Raw genomic sequence first — 17,344 nt, 5'->3', positions numbered from 1 at the left:
AATAAAATGCGTAAAGCAAATAAATGAAAAGAAACAGAAAAAGAAAATAAAAGAAAAAGCAAATAAAAGTGGACTTCCAACACTCACATGCACCTGTGCTCTATGGTCTTTCATTGCGCTGCTGGGATTGGAAATTTTGGCAAAGGCTATCTGTGATGCTCTAGTGTTTTTGAAGAAGTCCCAGAACTCTTTTGAGTTTCTACTATTTATATGCCATGGAGATGGTCTTGCAAATGAAACATGTTGTCCACTATCTTACTTCCTCCTTTTTCTCAATCATGACCTTGCCTTGACCATGAAAAATCTTGACCTCCAAGTTCTGACATCCACGTCTTCCTTGGTCTTCAAGTTCCACATTTCTTCAGCTTGCTCTTCAAATTTCGCACTCATGTCCTCCACTCGGCTTGAAGGTCGAGTAGCAAACCTTGCTGCTTAAGAAAAGGTAATAACTACCTTTTAACTTTGACACTCTTTGCACCATTTTTCTTCGATTTTAGCTTATTCATTTCTGCTTCTGTAGTCAAAACCATTGGCAGTTGAAGCGTCCTCTTGTCCATAAAAATCCGTTTTTTGTACCAACATAAATATATAATGTTTTGTGCCGACTTGATATAAATCACAATGAGATGGATCAAATGATAGAAACTATACGTACGTCAAGTGAGTCGAGTGATTTATAAAAAAAAAAAGTATAAAAATAAGTCAGCTCAAGTTTAATATATTTATTCTATTGCTTTTTTAAATTAAATTATGATGCATGTAGAACCTCACTAACGAGTTACACCCATATTTTATATCATTCTCAGCAGCACCAAAAGTGACTACGCACAATTTCAATACAACAACCGTTTTGCTCCACCGTGATATTTTGACTAGTGCATGATTATAAGCTGGTCTTTTATATTAGGCCTTGTTTTCTGAAAATGAGTAAATATGTAATTTCGATCGCAGTATGTTCCTAGCATCTATTTACTCCTTAAATGAATTTTAAAATCAAAAGATCCTTGGGAAATTAAATATAACATTGCGTTAGCTTCTGAAAGCTTTTTAACATCAAATAACTTGAAAGTCAAAATATGACATCCCTTTAGACAATGAATGATGTAAAATTGTAAATGACACCGTATCACATACATCTTTTTAAGAACTAAATTGCATATTCACTCTTAAAATTTGGTCTCCCATTCTAATTATCCGGATATGAGTGACGCATAACACATGAAATAGAGCTTTCATAAACTAAATAAAACATTCACAGATAAACTTTCGGGGTAAGGAGATTCTAATTACACACGTGTAGACGTTAAGTGTTACTTGATTAGTATCATTCATATTCATGTTTACATGATTTGTTATAGGGGGAAAAAACCGTTCTTCTGCACTTTCCCATATATTAAAAGAATATGGGAAACTGAAATCCAGAACGCTGAAAGATAAAATAATAATGAACAAGGCAAAGCATTCTTTATATTGTTCATTAAAAATGCTGCTACTCACTACAGAGATGTGATTCTTACAAAGCACGTGCTTTCCATTCCATGAATAACATTTTCACCAAAATCTTTCCACTTTCCAGGTTTCTGCTAAAACAACCCTTCTCCTGCCAGCATGAATTGATTATGGCGTCAGACCAAAGAAATGCAAATCAATGACAAAAAGTACAGAGCGGAATATTGAACTATAGTTAAAAGGACTTACGCAATTCATCCAATGAATTTGTATCAATGCTCTCTCCTCCCTTTATGAGACGAAGTTTCCCTGGAGATAAAATAGAGGTAAAAGAACAGCCTCAGTTTGATAGGAGCTTAAGGAAAAAAAATTAATAAAAATGAACATGAACACAAGGAACAATAACATTGAATGGCAAAATGCTTTCTTTTACCCATAAATTAACTAAATTATGAGTGAACCAAAATGCTCGTGATTGCTAGAAAGAGAAAATTAACTGTAAATAAGCAATTAGCTTTCACTCATGATGATGAAACAAATCATCTAAGATATGAGTTGGGTTAAATTTTGGATAAGCCATCCTTCTCCCGAGAAATTTCCCTCCTTTCTTTAATAAACATAAGCACTGTAGGTACTTTCTGAACGCCAGGAAGAGCCAGTGCACCCTATGGGGACCTAGCTTTCAGTCTTTCTTATCTAATCAACGGCAGCATTTTAAGTAAAAAATTAAAAAAAAAATAAAAACAAAAAAAAAAAGGAAAGGAAAAGAAAAAGATTAATGTACATGTGGGAGAACAATTGGGGAGAGAAAAGGTTGCCATACCATCACGACGTACACATATCTCAGGAATGCTTTTGACTTCACCATTGATGCTATCATTATAAACTCTAGTCTCAATGTCACCCTCAACATAAACTGAAGAGCTGCAATGATGCTTCAAACATGAGCCAGAAACATTTACACCAAAATTCAAGTATCCTCTTTTATGCATACTTGATGCTTACTTTTTAAAAAGTTGTTGTACTGCATAGGCCCCAAGGATGTGATTATGCACAGCAATGCGATGCCATTGAGCAGGTCTTGGCATATCCACTTCTCTCGTGATTCTCTGGTCAGACATTCCCCCAGTCCCAACCGTAAAGATCGTTACATTCTTCCCATTCCTCAATATCTTTTGTACAGGGACTTGGCCAACTTTTCCACATATTATTGCCTAATTCAAACCATTCTTGTGATCAAATATTTTTATACAAAGTGTAACAGGAAAACATATCATTGATTGTCATTTTAAGCTCAGGAAGAATGAAAAATGAATAAATAAAAAGAAACTATTCTAAGTTCTGGTAATTTTTCTTCGGCTTCAAAGACTCGATCTCCATTTAGTGAAGAACTCTCTTTAATTGGCTTCAGCACAATTATATTCAGAATCAATTCAATTTTTCATGCTTAAACATTACCAGCTTTAATAATACTTAAAAATTAATTCCCTCTTAAAACCTTGTATTGTGCAGAATGAAAACTTTAATGCAATCATAGCATTTCAAAGGCATCAAGTATATAATATCTGTGGATTAGGTTTTCTGCAGATACCAAACCAAAATTCCATCTCTAGCAATGTCTATAGTAATAAATAACAACCATAAACAAGTAAACAATGAGTACCATCGGATACCTTGTGCACTCCCCGAAATCCCCAACCCCTCTTTGGATCCACACCCTGCAGTTCAAGATCGGGCTTGCTACCAAGAAAATCATCAAATTCATCATCCAGTTCTTCGTTCTTTCGATCATCATTAACCCTATCATTTAAGCCCTCATCATTGTCACTTTCAGTTAACAATGTTGAGTACCACTGTGTTCCCGTCCTCGTCATTCCAACTGCTGAAAATTCAATGAATAAAAATCACAGTTAAACATAATCTCAAGCAGCAAGCCAGTTTCCCCAGCGCATGTCGTCGAAATTCTCCTTTGAACAAACAAGATCAACTCAAACATATTTAGTGGAAGTGCAACCTAAATAAGTCTGAGAAATCAAAACCAGGGATTAATTAAAAAAATCTAAGTCTAATTAATAAAAAGATGCATGTGAAAACATTTTAGTTCATCCATTGGCCAATAAGAAAACAATGGCTTTAATTGTTCATTCATGAGTCTACCTTAGTAATCTTAGTGACTTCAATATAAGGTTACGGCATAAAATGAGTAAGTGCGTTCTAGTAACGAGAACAACAAAAACCTATTCAAAGAGGTTACGCACTTAAAGTGAAATAATAATAATAATAATAAAAGAATGGGGGAAATGGGAAGTGTAACACGCACCATGGGAAGAGGAGCTCAGAGAAGAGATACGAAGATGCTTCGCAAGTCTAACACCCAGCGAATTCATTTTCAGCAAAAACCTGCAAATAACAACAAAGAAGAAAAAGAAGAGGAGGAGGAGCAAGGGTTTAAACCATAGTTATTAGAACTGAACCGGTATTTGACCCGGTCATACAACCGGGTCAGATGTTAAGCCGATGGGTCAAAATCAAAAGTTAAAACTTAAAATGCATGTCTTTACAAACATATTAATAACAATCAAATATCAATTTTTAGACATAACTAATGATGCAAAAAGAGACTAAACTAATCACCAGTACAAAATACTTTCTCAATTTAAATGAATAAGAGCAAGCAAAAGATAACACAGTCATTAAATCAAATCCAAGGAGTGATCTCAAAGCCAGCATCTATATTTTCATAGGACAAATTTGAAGCTTGACCAAGATTTCCTTCATTTTGATTTGCATCTATATCTACATTTGTGTATTTGTCACAAATCAATACCAAGAATAATTTCATAATAGCAACTGAGTTGTGATGAAGACATGGGAATAACAACAGATTCATGGGAACAACAATTTGACTGAACAAACAGAGAGCATGAATAATTTTAAAATTCTAGCAAAAAACAACAAACAAAGAGCATGAAAATAACAATTTAACTGAACAATTTTATTCTGAGTTGCAAAGAGCATGAACCTCATTTTCAACAACAAATTCAACTATGATCATTTTTAGCAACAAATGATTTAGCATAAAAAAAAGATGATTTACAGATTTACAGTAACAAAAAATTTAGCTAAGTAATTATTTCTGCAAGACAACAACAGATTCAAGCTACAAAAAATTAGCTAAGTGATTTTTTTCAACAAGACAGCAACAGATTCAAGGTTCAGTGATGATGATCAGGAAACAATTCAACTCAGTGGTGATTTCAGCAACAACAAAAAATTAGCTCAGTGATATTTTCAGCAACAAATTCTAACTTTCAGCAACAAAATCAAGGTGCAGAATGAATTACAGCAACAAAATTGAGCAAGAAAGAACAGGGGAATTTGTTGAAACAAAAGATTTAGCTAAGTGATTATTTAATAAAGACAACAATAAATTCAAGCTTCGGTGATGATAATCAGCAACAAATTCAACGCAGTGATGTTTTCCAGCAACAAAAAGATTTCCTCAGTGATACGTTCAGCAACAAATTCAACTTACAGCAATGAAATCCACACTGAAAGAACAGGGCCAAAGGAAGCTCACCTGCACAGGGACCGACGGTGAAGGAAGCTGATCGACCGAACTGACGGCGAAGCAAGAAGACGACGACCACCACCACCCGAGTGCTTGAGTGCGAAGCGAGCGCAGGGAAGGCGGCGACTGAGTGCGAGACCGAGAGAGAAGTGAGAGACCGGAGACGAGAGGTAAGACTGTGACAGGCTTGAGCTTAAGCTTGAGGGAGAGAGTGACGAGAAAGAGACAAGAGAGGAGAGACGTTGATGGCTGGGGCTGGGCTTGAGGTGATCACGTCAGATTAGGTTAGGGCATGACAGAGTTGGGGTCATGGAAACGACGCCGTTTTCAATTTTGTTTTCAAAAAAATTATTTATCCAAATTGGTCCAAAAAATTTCAAAAAAAATTTGGTAACCAAAACTTTTCATAATTTACTTCGTTTACATCACTTAATAATAATTTTATTTTTCATCCTACTCTCTTATCATTCCACTTATCATATTCTTATTAAATCCACTTATTAATGATATAAATTATAAAATCATATCCCTTTTTATTAGGCATTCTTGTAATTAATACTTAATATTCCTTTTATAATTTAATTTTTATATATAAAAATACAATAAAGATTAATAATAATAATAATAATTAAAAACAGTAATTATAATATCAATTACATTAAATAATTGCAATTAATTCTTTATCTGTTATAATATTTATCATCAATTATTAGAGATATGAAACATGAAACCTACCCTAATATATACCATTATACCTTATTAATTCAATTATGTTCATTCAAAAATCACAAGAATAACACCATTGCAAGCACAATAGTATATAAGCCAAGAAATTTTACAAGAAATCGTCTTTATCATTGCAATTTGTATGACAATCGAATTCGACCTTAATACAGTACTTATGGCAGAAGGTGCTGAAGAATTTGAACAACAGACGGACTCATCCAACGAAATTGTTGTCAGTTAATCAATATCCGAGAATATAGAAACTACACTAGCTCTGATGAGGTATGGTAATAATCCGGATTATTTTTTGTGTATTTTTTACGCGCATTTATACCTATATTATACTATTTAGTGAACTGCCAATTTTAGCACTTTAGCTATATACATAACATTCTTGATCATTATTTATTTGTTATTTATGTAAATAAAAATATTTTTTTTTTTATTATTTTTGTTATATTTTTCTAGTTTTTAAAAATATTTTTATTATATTGATCTCTAAAATAAAAAGTATTTTTTTTTTTTAGTATTTAATTTTTTTTTTGGTAATTAGTATTTAAATCTTTTAAATACTTTTCAATAGTTTGCTAATTAATTTTTTTTTAAATAGAATAAAGAAACAAATAAGACAACAAGAACGAAAGACTAAGCACTATAGCTTATTAGTCTAAAATCCTGCTAAGTATGGCCTTTTTGTTTATGCTTTTTTTTTTCTTGCATATGTGAACGAAAGAAATAATATTTATTTAAATAAATACTTATGTTATTTTTTATATAATTAATCATACTTTTAATTCCTTCTTCTTAGGATTAATTAGTTATCAAATTATGGATTTTTTTTATTTTAATTTGCTTAATAACAATAATTTTTTTTAGAAAATTCAAAATAAATAAATATATAAAAATTATTTTATCATGACCAATCCATTAATTCATAAAAAAATTATACAATTTTTATATTGTCTTTTTAAAAGATTGGAACATTTTATTTTATTTATCGACAAATTTTTATTAAACAAGAAAAAATCAAAACAGACATATCTAGTTTTTATGTCTATATATAAATTATTATTTCTATTGTTATTATTATTTCAACCACCAACACAGTCATATAATGTTCGCTGTATCGAGTATGATACTTAGGGATGGCAATGGGTAGGGTAGGGTAGGGTTTGGATCCAACCCTAACCCTCCCTGCGAGTTGAGATTTTTATATAAACTCAACCCTACCCTATCCGCGAGTTGAGAATATCTCAACCCTAATTCTACCCGCGGGTACCCGATCCTACCCGCAGGTTACAGAAAAGATACACTATTATTATATAACTTGATGATAATTTAAAATAGAACTAACTTTTATGTAAAAAAAAATATTAAATTATCAATTAATAATTTTTTTTAGGGGCCAAGAATCTTTTGCATTTAGTGAGAGGTCTTTGGTTCAACATCCACTTAAAACGTATTTTTATATAAGTATATAACATATACATATATAGAGTGCTGGTTGGTCGGGTAGGGTTGAGACTCAACCCGCACCCTACCCTACCCGCACAAGAACCCTACCCGCACCCTATCCTACCCGCTACGGATCGGATTGGTAACCTTACCCGACCGGGTGGAGTCGGGTTGGGTACCCATGGGTAGGGTACATATTGCCATTCCTAAATTGATACTACTTGTATTCTCATTTATACTTATATTGTACTATTTAGTGAACTGTCAATTTTGGCACTTTATTTATATGTATAACATTCGTGTAAAGTTTATGCTTTATGCAATCAATAAATTCATATGAATAACATCCATAATTATACGAAGTTAACATCCACATTAACATACATAATGGCACGAAATTAGCACCTAAAATTATAGTAGTGTGTTTTATTTGTTATACTCGATAGTGAAATTAGCCACTTTTGTATAGTTAACTATTAGGTAGAGTTTCATTTGTTTTTTTTTCTTTTTTTTTTCAGGTCATAAACCAAGCTATTGGTGACGAGGAGCTAGAGCCCAAGGAGGGAATGTGTTTCGGCATATTAGAAGATGCGCGTGCATATTATTACCGATATGCGGCTAGGACTGGTTTTGTCGTCAACATAAGAACCATCGGCTAAAAAACTAGAAACGGTCAGAGGGTAGTTGTTAATCGGGCTTTGCATTGTAACAGAGATGGGTACCGCACATCCCGTGTAAAGGTACCCAAGAGAAAGAAAATAGTGGCCTCAACAAACTGCAAAGTCCGTTGCTATTTGGCATTAGATAAGATGACAAGGCAATGGAGGATTTCTCGAGTAGAGGTATTCCACTCACACCTGCTTAATCCGAAGCTATCTGGAATGTTCTCAGTAAACCGTCAGCTAAGTATGCATGTGAAGGACTTGATATAGCAAAACGACCAAGCTGGCATTAGACTGAGTAAGACGTACCATTCACTAGCCAATGCCGTCGGTAGCCCTGCCAACCTCACCTTTACGGAGAAGGATGTTAGAAATTACATTAGTCATTACTTACGCATTTCTGGGGATGAGACGGATCCAAAAGAGTTACTTAGCCACTTCTCACCGATGAAGGAGCTCAATCCGAACTTTTTCTTTGAAATAGATGTGGATGAAAATCATAGCCTTAGAAATGTGTTCTGGGCTGATGCTCGGTGTAGAGCTGCATGGGAATATTTTGGTGATGTCGTGACGTTTGACACTACTTACAAGACTAATAGGTACCAAATTATTATTTTTTTGTTCGACTTAATTAGATTTTTTTAGCTAAGGTATTTGGATTTTACACCTACGTTACAGGTTTTTATATTTCCATTGTTTATGTATGACATGCCGTTCGAGTCTTTCGTAGGTGTCAACCACCATGGGATATCTACGCTTCTTGGGTGCACATTATTGCGGAATGAGGACACTCATACATTCCAATGACTTTTTTGTACTTGGTTGAAGTGCATGGGAAAGGCCCCATATGTATTATAACAGATCAATCCCTACAGATGTGTTCTGCTTCAGAGACCACATTACCAAACACATGCCATAGATGGTGCATATGGCATATCCTAAAGAAGATATCAAACAAGCTGGTAGGTTACTTTCGATCAGCTCAACACATGCATGAAGAGGATTGCATTTGAATCCAAATCTAAGGACTCATTTAAAAGAGATTGGCACAATTTTATTGAAGAGTATGACCTCCACAATTCTAGATGACTAAACAGTAGTATAATCTTCCAGTTTATTGCTGCCTCTGTGTGGCTTCTTTACAGATGTTATTTTATAGTCAATATGGATATTGCACTCATGGGTTAACTTACGCTATTTTTTTTCATTTTTTGTTTTCCTATTCATTGGCAGATATGTTTGCTAACCGACACATGTGGGTTCCAGTATTTTTCAAGGACGAATTCTGGGCTGGCATGAGGAGCACACAACGTAGTGAGAGCATGCATTCAGTTTTTGATAAATACTTAAACAGTAAGAGCTCTTTGTTGCAATTTGTTCGCCAATACCAAAACTATGTTATAGACAAGTGTAAGAACCCGTATTTTCACGTAAAACCGTTTTAATAAAATAATTTTAGTGCTCGGAATAGATTCAAAATTTAGAAGTTTTAATTTTAAAAAAATGTGAAATTTGATTTCAGTGAATTTTTCTGAGTTAGAAATGTATCTTTTTCGAAAAATTTCGGTAAAAATGTGTACTGGCGCTTAAGTCGGCAGTACCAGCTCTAGTCTGTCCAGTACTGCATATTTTGAAAATTTGATTTATTGTTTTGAAAGGATAAAAATAATTTAAAATTGAAAATTGGGCACTAATCTTAAAGGTTTTGGCCCAAAGGAAACAAAAACGCTAACAGGTTGGACCGGACCCAAGGTCCAATATATATGCTCATTCAATGAGCAATCAGCCCATTCCACTCTAAAACCAAGAGGGAAGGCGCAGCTTTGAGAGAGGGTAGAGGAGTGGGAATTTTACTATTCACCCCCTCCTTCAAAGTTCCATAACTTTTGATCCGGAGCTCCGATTGACGAGCCGTTTGCGGCCACGCGAAGCTCTTGACGAGCTCTTCCTTTTTATTTAAGTTTTTATGATAAGAACTCGAAGCTCACTCCCCAGTTCTCTCTTCTAATTTTCTGCACATTTTTTGTTATGGGTTTTGAGTAGATTTTGTGGTTTTGCTTGTTTAGGTGATCTATAGTAGCAGGTAATTGTTGGCTTTTACCCCTAATCTCGTTGGATAAGGTAAGGTTCCACTAAATCCTTGTGTTTAGTTATTTTGTATATCTTAGGTTTTGATTTTGGTATATATATGTGTTGTTAGTTTGAGCTTTGGTGTTTGTTGGAGTTGGTTGAGGCTTTGGATCAAGTTTGGTAGCTTCGTTTTGATGTTTGAAACGTTTTAGGAATCGACCAAGGTATGGTTTCAGTTTTCTTTATGTAATATGTAATATTTTTGGATACTTACGCTAGTTAACCTTAAGATAGGATTGAATTATGTATGTGGCATTTGAAATGTGAGGAAGATTTCATGAGTTGTGTATGTTAGAGTTTGATTATGATTGTTGATGAGAAAATTTATGATTGGTATTGTTGATGTGGATGGCTTGGTGTTGTAGTGGTGTTGTGTGGGAGGAATTGGAATAATAATGATAATGATGATATGATTTGATGATGATTGTCGGCATTTTAATGATTATGAAGGTTGATAATGAATGTGAGACTTATTGTTATTGGTGAGGGTTTGTTGATATGGTTGATGATTGATGTTGAATATTAATGTTGTTGGTAATTGGAGATGAGTATTTAAGGAGTTGATAAATTGAGATAGTAAATGTTGATATTGTTATGGTTGTTGAGAGTGGTTGGTGTTGTTGATGATTATTGATGATATTATTGTATGATGTGGAAATTGAGAAATGATGATTTTTGAGAATTGTTAATGATTGATGATGGGGTTTATTGATGTTGTTGGAAATGGTGGAATGGAATTTGATTAATGTGTTGATTTAAAAAAAATGAATGTATTGTTATGTATTTGATAATGGAAATTGATGAATGTGGTTGGTGGAGGAATGATTATAGTGTTATATATTTGATATTTAAGGTTGAGGATATTGAAGGGTGAATGAAAAATTTGGTATGAATGGTAGATTGTGACACAAAGGGTGAGTTATGAGGTAAATTGGAGTTGGTATGGTTTTGGTCTGATTTTGGTTGAAATATTTTGAAAGTTGAGGTTTGGCAAAATTCTGCATAATCTATTTTCTGGCAGCAGCTTCGGATGTATTTTGGGAACGATATAACCATCACAATTGAATGTGATTAAATTCTCTCGAATCTTTGTGATGTGTAGAAAAGTTCTGGAAAAATTGGTTAAAGTTTAACGGTTGGATTAGGAGATATAAATTTTTAAAGTTTGTTACTTAAAAACTAATTTTCTGCTGCTACATAATTAAACCAGCAACTTTCCAAGCCTATATCTCCCAATCCTGATCATAATTTTGAGTGGGACCAAAAGGACATTGAGACTTGGACTATTTTCTTGTTTGTGTCAAAATTTTAGACTATTATAAATTTTGTAGAAGGAGTTGTGCTCATTTTAAAAATAGAGCTCTTAGCTATTTTTACAGCAAAACTAGTTTTTAAAGGTAAACTTGTAATCAGAATAACTCTCTCCAGAAAAATAATTTTTCTATGAGACTTTGACTGAATTAAAGCTCTATGAGTCTAGTTTATTTCTGGAAAATTTCAGATACATCAAATGAAAATATGATTTTTGGTGGATTTTCTAAGAACAGGGTAGCTTGCTGTCTTGGTGCAGAGATTTCAAACTTAAAATAAGTTTTTGTAAGAGAAATAGTTTTCCTTTTTATTTTATTCAACTAAACTATTTCAACTGGATTCGAATCTATAGAATACTTCCGTTTTGAGTCTAGAGACAGAGAATTAGGCTTGTAAACTTCTGTAACACTATTTTAAGACTCTTGGACTTATTCTTGAGCATTGAGATATGGGAAAAGTCTTAGGAGAATTTATTTGAATTTTACTTTGAAAAGTAAGCAAACGGAGGTTTAGGTATCTTAGGTATTGCGGATGAGTTAGTTGAGAGAGAAGGAAGATTAGTGCATATGGTGATTGTCGAGAATGAATTGGGGAACTGATGAACTGTTGAGTTGGAATGGAAAAAATGAATTGAGGATCGTTGAAATGAGTCGAGGACTCGAAGAGAAATGATGATCTTGATGAATATTGAGAATTGATAATTGAAAGTGAATTGAGATGAGAAATGGTGATAACTGGTGATGATTTGTGGTCGATGACCAGTGGTTGAGATGGGTCGAAGACTCGGAGTTGTAATGATGAGTTTATTGGATTATATGAGAGTGTGCGGGGCCTATATCCCGGCGTAGCAGATTTCTCTGCTGCATGACGAATGGTTGTTGAGAGTGTACAGGGCCTATATCCCTGGCGTAGCGGATTTCTCTGCTGCATGACTTGTTGAATGTTGAGAGTGTGCGGGGCCTATATCTCGGCGTAGCAGATTGTTCTGCTGCATGATTTGTTGTGGTTATTTCCTTCTCTGCTGCATGAAGTTTGCGGGGCCTATATCCCTGGTGTAGTAGACTCCCTACTACGTGAGTGTGCAGGGCAATATATCTCTGGCATAGTAGAAGAGATGCTGCATGAGTGTGCAGGGCACTATATCTATCCCTGGCGTGGCAGAAAAGGCTACATCCGGGAGGATATGTCGGGTTGGCATTTACGGACCGACAAGTGATATCATGAGCCAATAGGATAGACATTCATCATATGCATCTCTTATGTGCTTGCTTGCTTTGACTACTTGGATTGCCTAATTGTATAATATGCCTGCTTGCTTCTTGAATTATTTGTTATATATGATTATTACCTATGTATTACTTGCTTGCATTAATTGTGATTGTCTGGTGCTGAGGAGGTTAGGTCGGCGTTGGCGATAGGATCGCACGGAGGTTAGGGTGGTGAAGGCTGTGGGATACAGCGGTGTGATTAGTATTAGTTATAACTCCCCTAAGTTTAAATAACCCCGGTTATGGTTTAAGTTCTTTATTTGTTTATTTCATTTAAGCTTGAAAATCCGTATGCGATGTGAAGTTCTAGGATTGCCTTCGGCGTCCCGGGGCCTTACATCTTACATTATTGGGCACTGTTACTGATGAGCGGATAATTTATACCCTTTTTGGCATTATTTTTACATAGTTATTTTAATTGCTTTTTATTATATTTTTATTAGTTTTTATTCAAAAATCTTATTTCTAGACTTTACTATGAGTTTGTGTGTTTTTTTGTGATTTCAGGTATTTTCAACTCAAAGTGGATTTTCTGGAGCTACAGAAGCCCAATTGGCGCGATCTCAAATGCGTTGGAAAGTAGAAATCCTGGGCTTTCCAGCAATATATAATAGTCCATGCTTTATTTGAGATTTGATAGCCCAAACTGGCGTCCAAAGCCAGCCTAAAACTTTTTGGCGTAAAACGCCCAAACTGGCACCAGAATTGGAGTTAAACGCCCAAACTGGCACCCAAGCTGGCGTTTAACTCCAGGAATAGCCTATGCATGAAAAATCTTCAATGATCAGCCCAAGCACACACCAAGTGGGCCCCGGAAGTGGATTTCTGCACTATCTGCACTTAGTTACTCATTTTCTATAAACCTAAGTTACTAGTTTAGTATAAATAGCACTTTTTACTATTGTATTAGGGGGCATAGGCGATCATAGACCATTGTTCACGTTTAGAGGCTGGCCATTCGGCCATGTCTAGACCTTTTTCACTTATGTATTTTCTACGGTGGAGTTTCTACACCTCATAGATTAAGGTGTGGAGTTCTACTGTTCTTCATGAATTAATGCAAGTATTATTGTTTTTCTTTCAATTCACGACTACTTCTTCTCCAAGATATACTCTCGTACTTAATTCAATTAAGTCAGAATGAAGGGGTGACCCGTGACAATCACCCACTATCTTCATTACTCGCTTAGCCAAGATCCGCGTGCCTGACAACCACAAGCGATCTACATGATGTTCAACGTAGTCATTGGACGACAGCCGGAGTATATTCTCTTGGGTTTCTAATCAACGATTCACATTGTCTCTCCTGACAACAGAGCATCTGAATCTGAGATTAGAACCTTCGTGGTATAGGCTAGAATCATTGGCAGTATTCCTAGGATCCGGAAAGTCTAAACCTTGTCTGTGGTATTCCGAGTAGGATCTGGGAAGGGATGACTGTAAAGAGCTTCAAACCTGCGAATGTTGGGCGCAAGTGACAGTGTGCAAAAGGATCAATGGATCCTATTCCGACGCTAGCGGAAACCGACAGATGATTAGCCATGCGGTAGCTGTACCTGGTATTTTTCATCCGAGACGAGAAATTCGACAATTGATTAGCCGTGCAGAAACTGTAGAGGACCATTTTCACTGAGAGAATCCTACAGCTTGCCATGGAAGGGAGCACGCATGGTTGGAAGAAGGCAATAGAAAAGCAGAGGTTCAGAAGCAACAAAGCATCTCCATACGCTTATCTGAAATTTCCACCAGTGAATTACATAAGTAACTTTATTTTATTTTATGTTTTATTTATATTTTAATTATCAAAACCTTATAACCATTTAAATCCGCCTGACTGAGATTTACAAGGATGACCATAGCTTGCTTCAAGCTGACAATCTCCGTGGGATCGACCCTTACTCACGTAAGGTTTATTACTTGGACGACCCAGTGTACTTGCTGGTTAGTTGCACCGGAGATGTGAAAAGTGTGAATCACAATTCTGTGCACCAAGTTTTTGGTGCCGTTGCCGGAGATTGTTCGAGTTTGGACAACTGACGGTTCATCTTGTTGCTTAGATTAGGTAATTTTATTTTATTTTTAAGTTTTTTATTTTTATTTTTGAAAAATTCACAAAAAAAAAATATAATTTGTTCTTCAGAATTTTTAAGAATGAATTCTAGAGTTTCATGAGATATGTTGAATCCTGGTTGGCTGTTAAGCCATGTCTAATCTTTTGGACCGAGGTTTTCACTTATCTTTGCAAGAGCCTTTTTAGTTCCCATCAATTTGGCTGTTGTATGTAATGCTCTGCTAAAGCTTGGCTGGCCATTTGGCCATGTCTAATTCTTTTGGACCGAAGTTTTAGACTAACATTGCATGATTCCTGGAATTCTTATTAAAAATTTTGTATCTCTTTATTTTCTTTTTCCAAAATAATTTTCGAAAAATCCAAAAAAAAATAATAAAACCATAAAAACAAAAAATTTTATGTTTCTTGTTTAAGTGTAGTGTCAAATTTTAAGTTTGGTGTCAATTGCATGTTTTAATTTTTCTTTAATTTTTGAAAATTCATGCAAGTGTTCTTTTTTTATCTTCAAGTTGTTCTTAATGATTTTCTTTGTTGATCTTTAAATTTTCTTGTTTTGTGTCTTTTCTTGTTTTTCATATGCATTTTTGAATTATTAGTGTCTAAGTTTAAAAATTTTTAAGTTTGGTGTCTTGCATGTTTTTCTTTTCTTAAAAAAATTTTCAAAAACATGTTCTTGATGTTCATTATGATCTTCAAAGTGTTCTTGGTGTTCATCTTGACATTCAAAGTGTTCTTGCATGCATTATTTATTTTGATCTTAAATTTTTATGTCATGTGTCATTTTATTATTTTTCTCTTCCTTCATTAATTCAAAAAAATCAAAAATAATATCTTTCCCTTATTTCACTAATAAATTTCAAAATTTTGGTTTGATTTGGTCAAAAAGTTTTAAATTTTAGTTGTTTCTTGTTAGTCAAGTCAAAATTTCAAACTAAAAATTCTATCTTTTCAAATCTTTTCAAAATCAAATCTTTTTCATTTTTCTTTCATATTTTTCGAAAATTCTCCAAAAATAATTTTCAAAATCTTTTTCTCATTTTTATTTCATATTTTTTGAAATTATTGCTAACATTTAATGTTTTGAGTCAAAAAAATTTCAAGTTGTTGCTTGCCTATTAAGAAAGGTTTAATCTTTAAATTCTAGAATCATATCTTTTAGTTTCTTGTTAGTCAAGTAATCAACTTTAATTTCAAAAATCGAATCTTTTTAATTTCCTTTTCAATCTTTTTCAAAATATATTTCAAATCATATCTTTCAAAAATTTAATTTCAAAATCTTTTTCTAACTTCTTATCTTTTCAAAATTGATTTTCAAATCTTTTCAATTAACCACTTGATTTGTTTGTTTTAAATTTTAAAAGTTTACTATTTCTTATCTTTTTCAAAACCACCTAACTACTTTTCTCTCTCTCTAATTTTTGAAAACCCTCATCACTTTTTCAAAATTCTTTTTAATTAACTAATTGTTTTAAATTCTAATTTTATTTATTTCTTTTAATAATTTCGAATTCTAACCAATAATTAAAATAAAAACAAAAATATTTTTATTTTATTTTAAACCAATATTCGAATTTTCTCTCTCTCTCATATCTTTCTATTTATTTTATTTATTTACTAACACTTCTATTCTTCTTAAAATTCGAACCCTCTCCCTCTCTCTGTGTTCGAATTCTTCTCAGTCTACCTCTACCTCATTCTTCTATTCTTCTACTCACATAAAGGAATCTCTATACTGTGACATAGAGGATTCCTCTTCTTTTTCTGTTATCTTGTTTTTCATATGAGCAGGAACGAGGATAAGAACATTCTCGTTGAAGCTGATCCGGAACCTGAAAGGACTCTGAAGAGGAAGCTAAGATAAGCTAAAGCACAACACTCTGGAGAGGACCTGACAGAAATTTTCAAAAATAAAAAGAAGAGGACATGGCCGAACCCAATAACAATGGTGGAGATGCAAGGAAGATGCTTGGTGACTTTACTGCACCATCTTCTGACTTCTATGGAAGAAGCATCTCAATTCCTGCAATTGGAGCAAACAAATTTGAGCTTAAGCCTCAATTAGTTTCTCTAATGCAGCAGAATTGCAAGTTCTATGGACTTCCATTGGAAGATCCTCATCAGTTCTTAGCTGAATTCTTACAAATCTGTGACACTGTTAAGACCAATGGGGTTAATCCTGAGGTCTACAGACTTATGCTTTTCCCTTTTGCTGTAAGAGACAGAGTTAGGATATGGTTGGACTCACAACCTAAAGATAGCCTGAACTCTTGGGAAAAGTTAGTCAATGCCTTCTTGGCCAAATTCTTTCCACCTCAAAAGTTGAGTAAGCTTAGAGTGGAAGTCCAAACCTTCAGACAGAAGGAAGGTGAATCCCTCTATGAAGCTTGGGAAAGATACAAGCAATTGATCAGAAGGTGTCCTTCTGACATGCTTTCAGAATGGAGTATCCTATGTATATTCTATGATGGTCTGTCTGAACTGTCCAAGATGTCATTGGATCACTCTGCTGGTGGATCTCTTCATCTGAAGAAGACGCCTGCAGAAGCCCAGGAACTCATTGAAATGGTTGCAAATAACCAGTTCATGTACACTTCTGAAAGAAATCCTGTGAATAATGGGACAACTCAGAAGAAAGGAGTTCTTGAGATCGATACTCTGAATGTCATATTAGCTCAGAATAAAATATTGACTCAGCAAGTCA

General features: G+C 34.3%; 1 protein-coding gene and 1 non-coding gene across 5 annotated transcripts; both read right to left on the bottom strand.

Moving 5' to 3' along the window:
• Positions 1-1,297: 1,297 nt before the first annotated feature.
• On the bottom strand, positions 1,298-5,348 carry LOC112727716 (single-stranded DNA-binding protein, mitochondrial). Of its 4 annotated transcripts, none has more exons than XR_003165959.3 (8): positions 5,030-5,348; positions 3,770-3,849; positions 3,123-3,331; positions 2,455-2,663; positions 2,273-2,373; positions 1,947-2,145; positions 1,699-1,758; positions 1,298-1,600 (listed from the first exon to the last, which is right to left on the bottom strand). XR_003165959.3 is itself a non-coding variant. In XM_025777585.2 (7 exons), exons 2-7 carry the CDS (start codon positions 3,834-3,836, stop codon positions 1,584-1,586), a joined length of 663 nt encoding a protein of 220 aa, XP_025633370.1. In that variant the 5' UTR covers positions 3,837-3,849; positions 5,030-5,343; the 3' UTR covers positions 1,298-1,583. The 4 variants fall into 4 exon arrangements, 2 of the variants coding, with proteins under 2 accessions (XP_025633370.1, XP_025633371.1); XR_011868722.1 differs by having other exon boundaries at positions 3,123-3,328; positions 5,030-5,343; XM_025777585.2 differs by lacking the exon at positions 1,947-2,145 and having other exon boundaries at positions 5,030-5,343.
• An 11,620-nt stretch (positions 5,349-16,968) lies between these two features.
• Positions 16,969-17,076, bottom strand: LOC112731326 (small nucleolar RNA R71). Its single transcript, XR_003167109.1, has one exon. It is a non-coding gene; the product is annotated as a small nucleolar RNA R71 (small nucleolar RNA).
• Between the last annotated feature and the right edge of the window lie 268 nt (positions 17,077-17,344).

This window comes from Arachis hypogaea, chromosome 12 (genome assembly GCF_003086295.3).
Source record: "Arachis hypogaea cultivar Tifrunner chromosome 12, arahy.Tifrunner.gnm2.J5K5, whole genome shotgun sequence".
In the NCBI taxonomy this organism is placed as follows: domain Eukaryota; kingdom Viridiplantae; phylum Streptophyta; class Magnoliopsida; order Fabales; family Fabaceae; genus Arachis; species Arachis hypogaea.
This window is presented reverse-complemented; position numbering and strand designations above follow the sequence as displayed.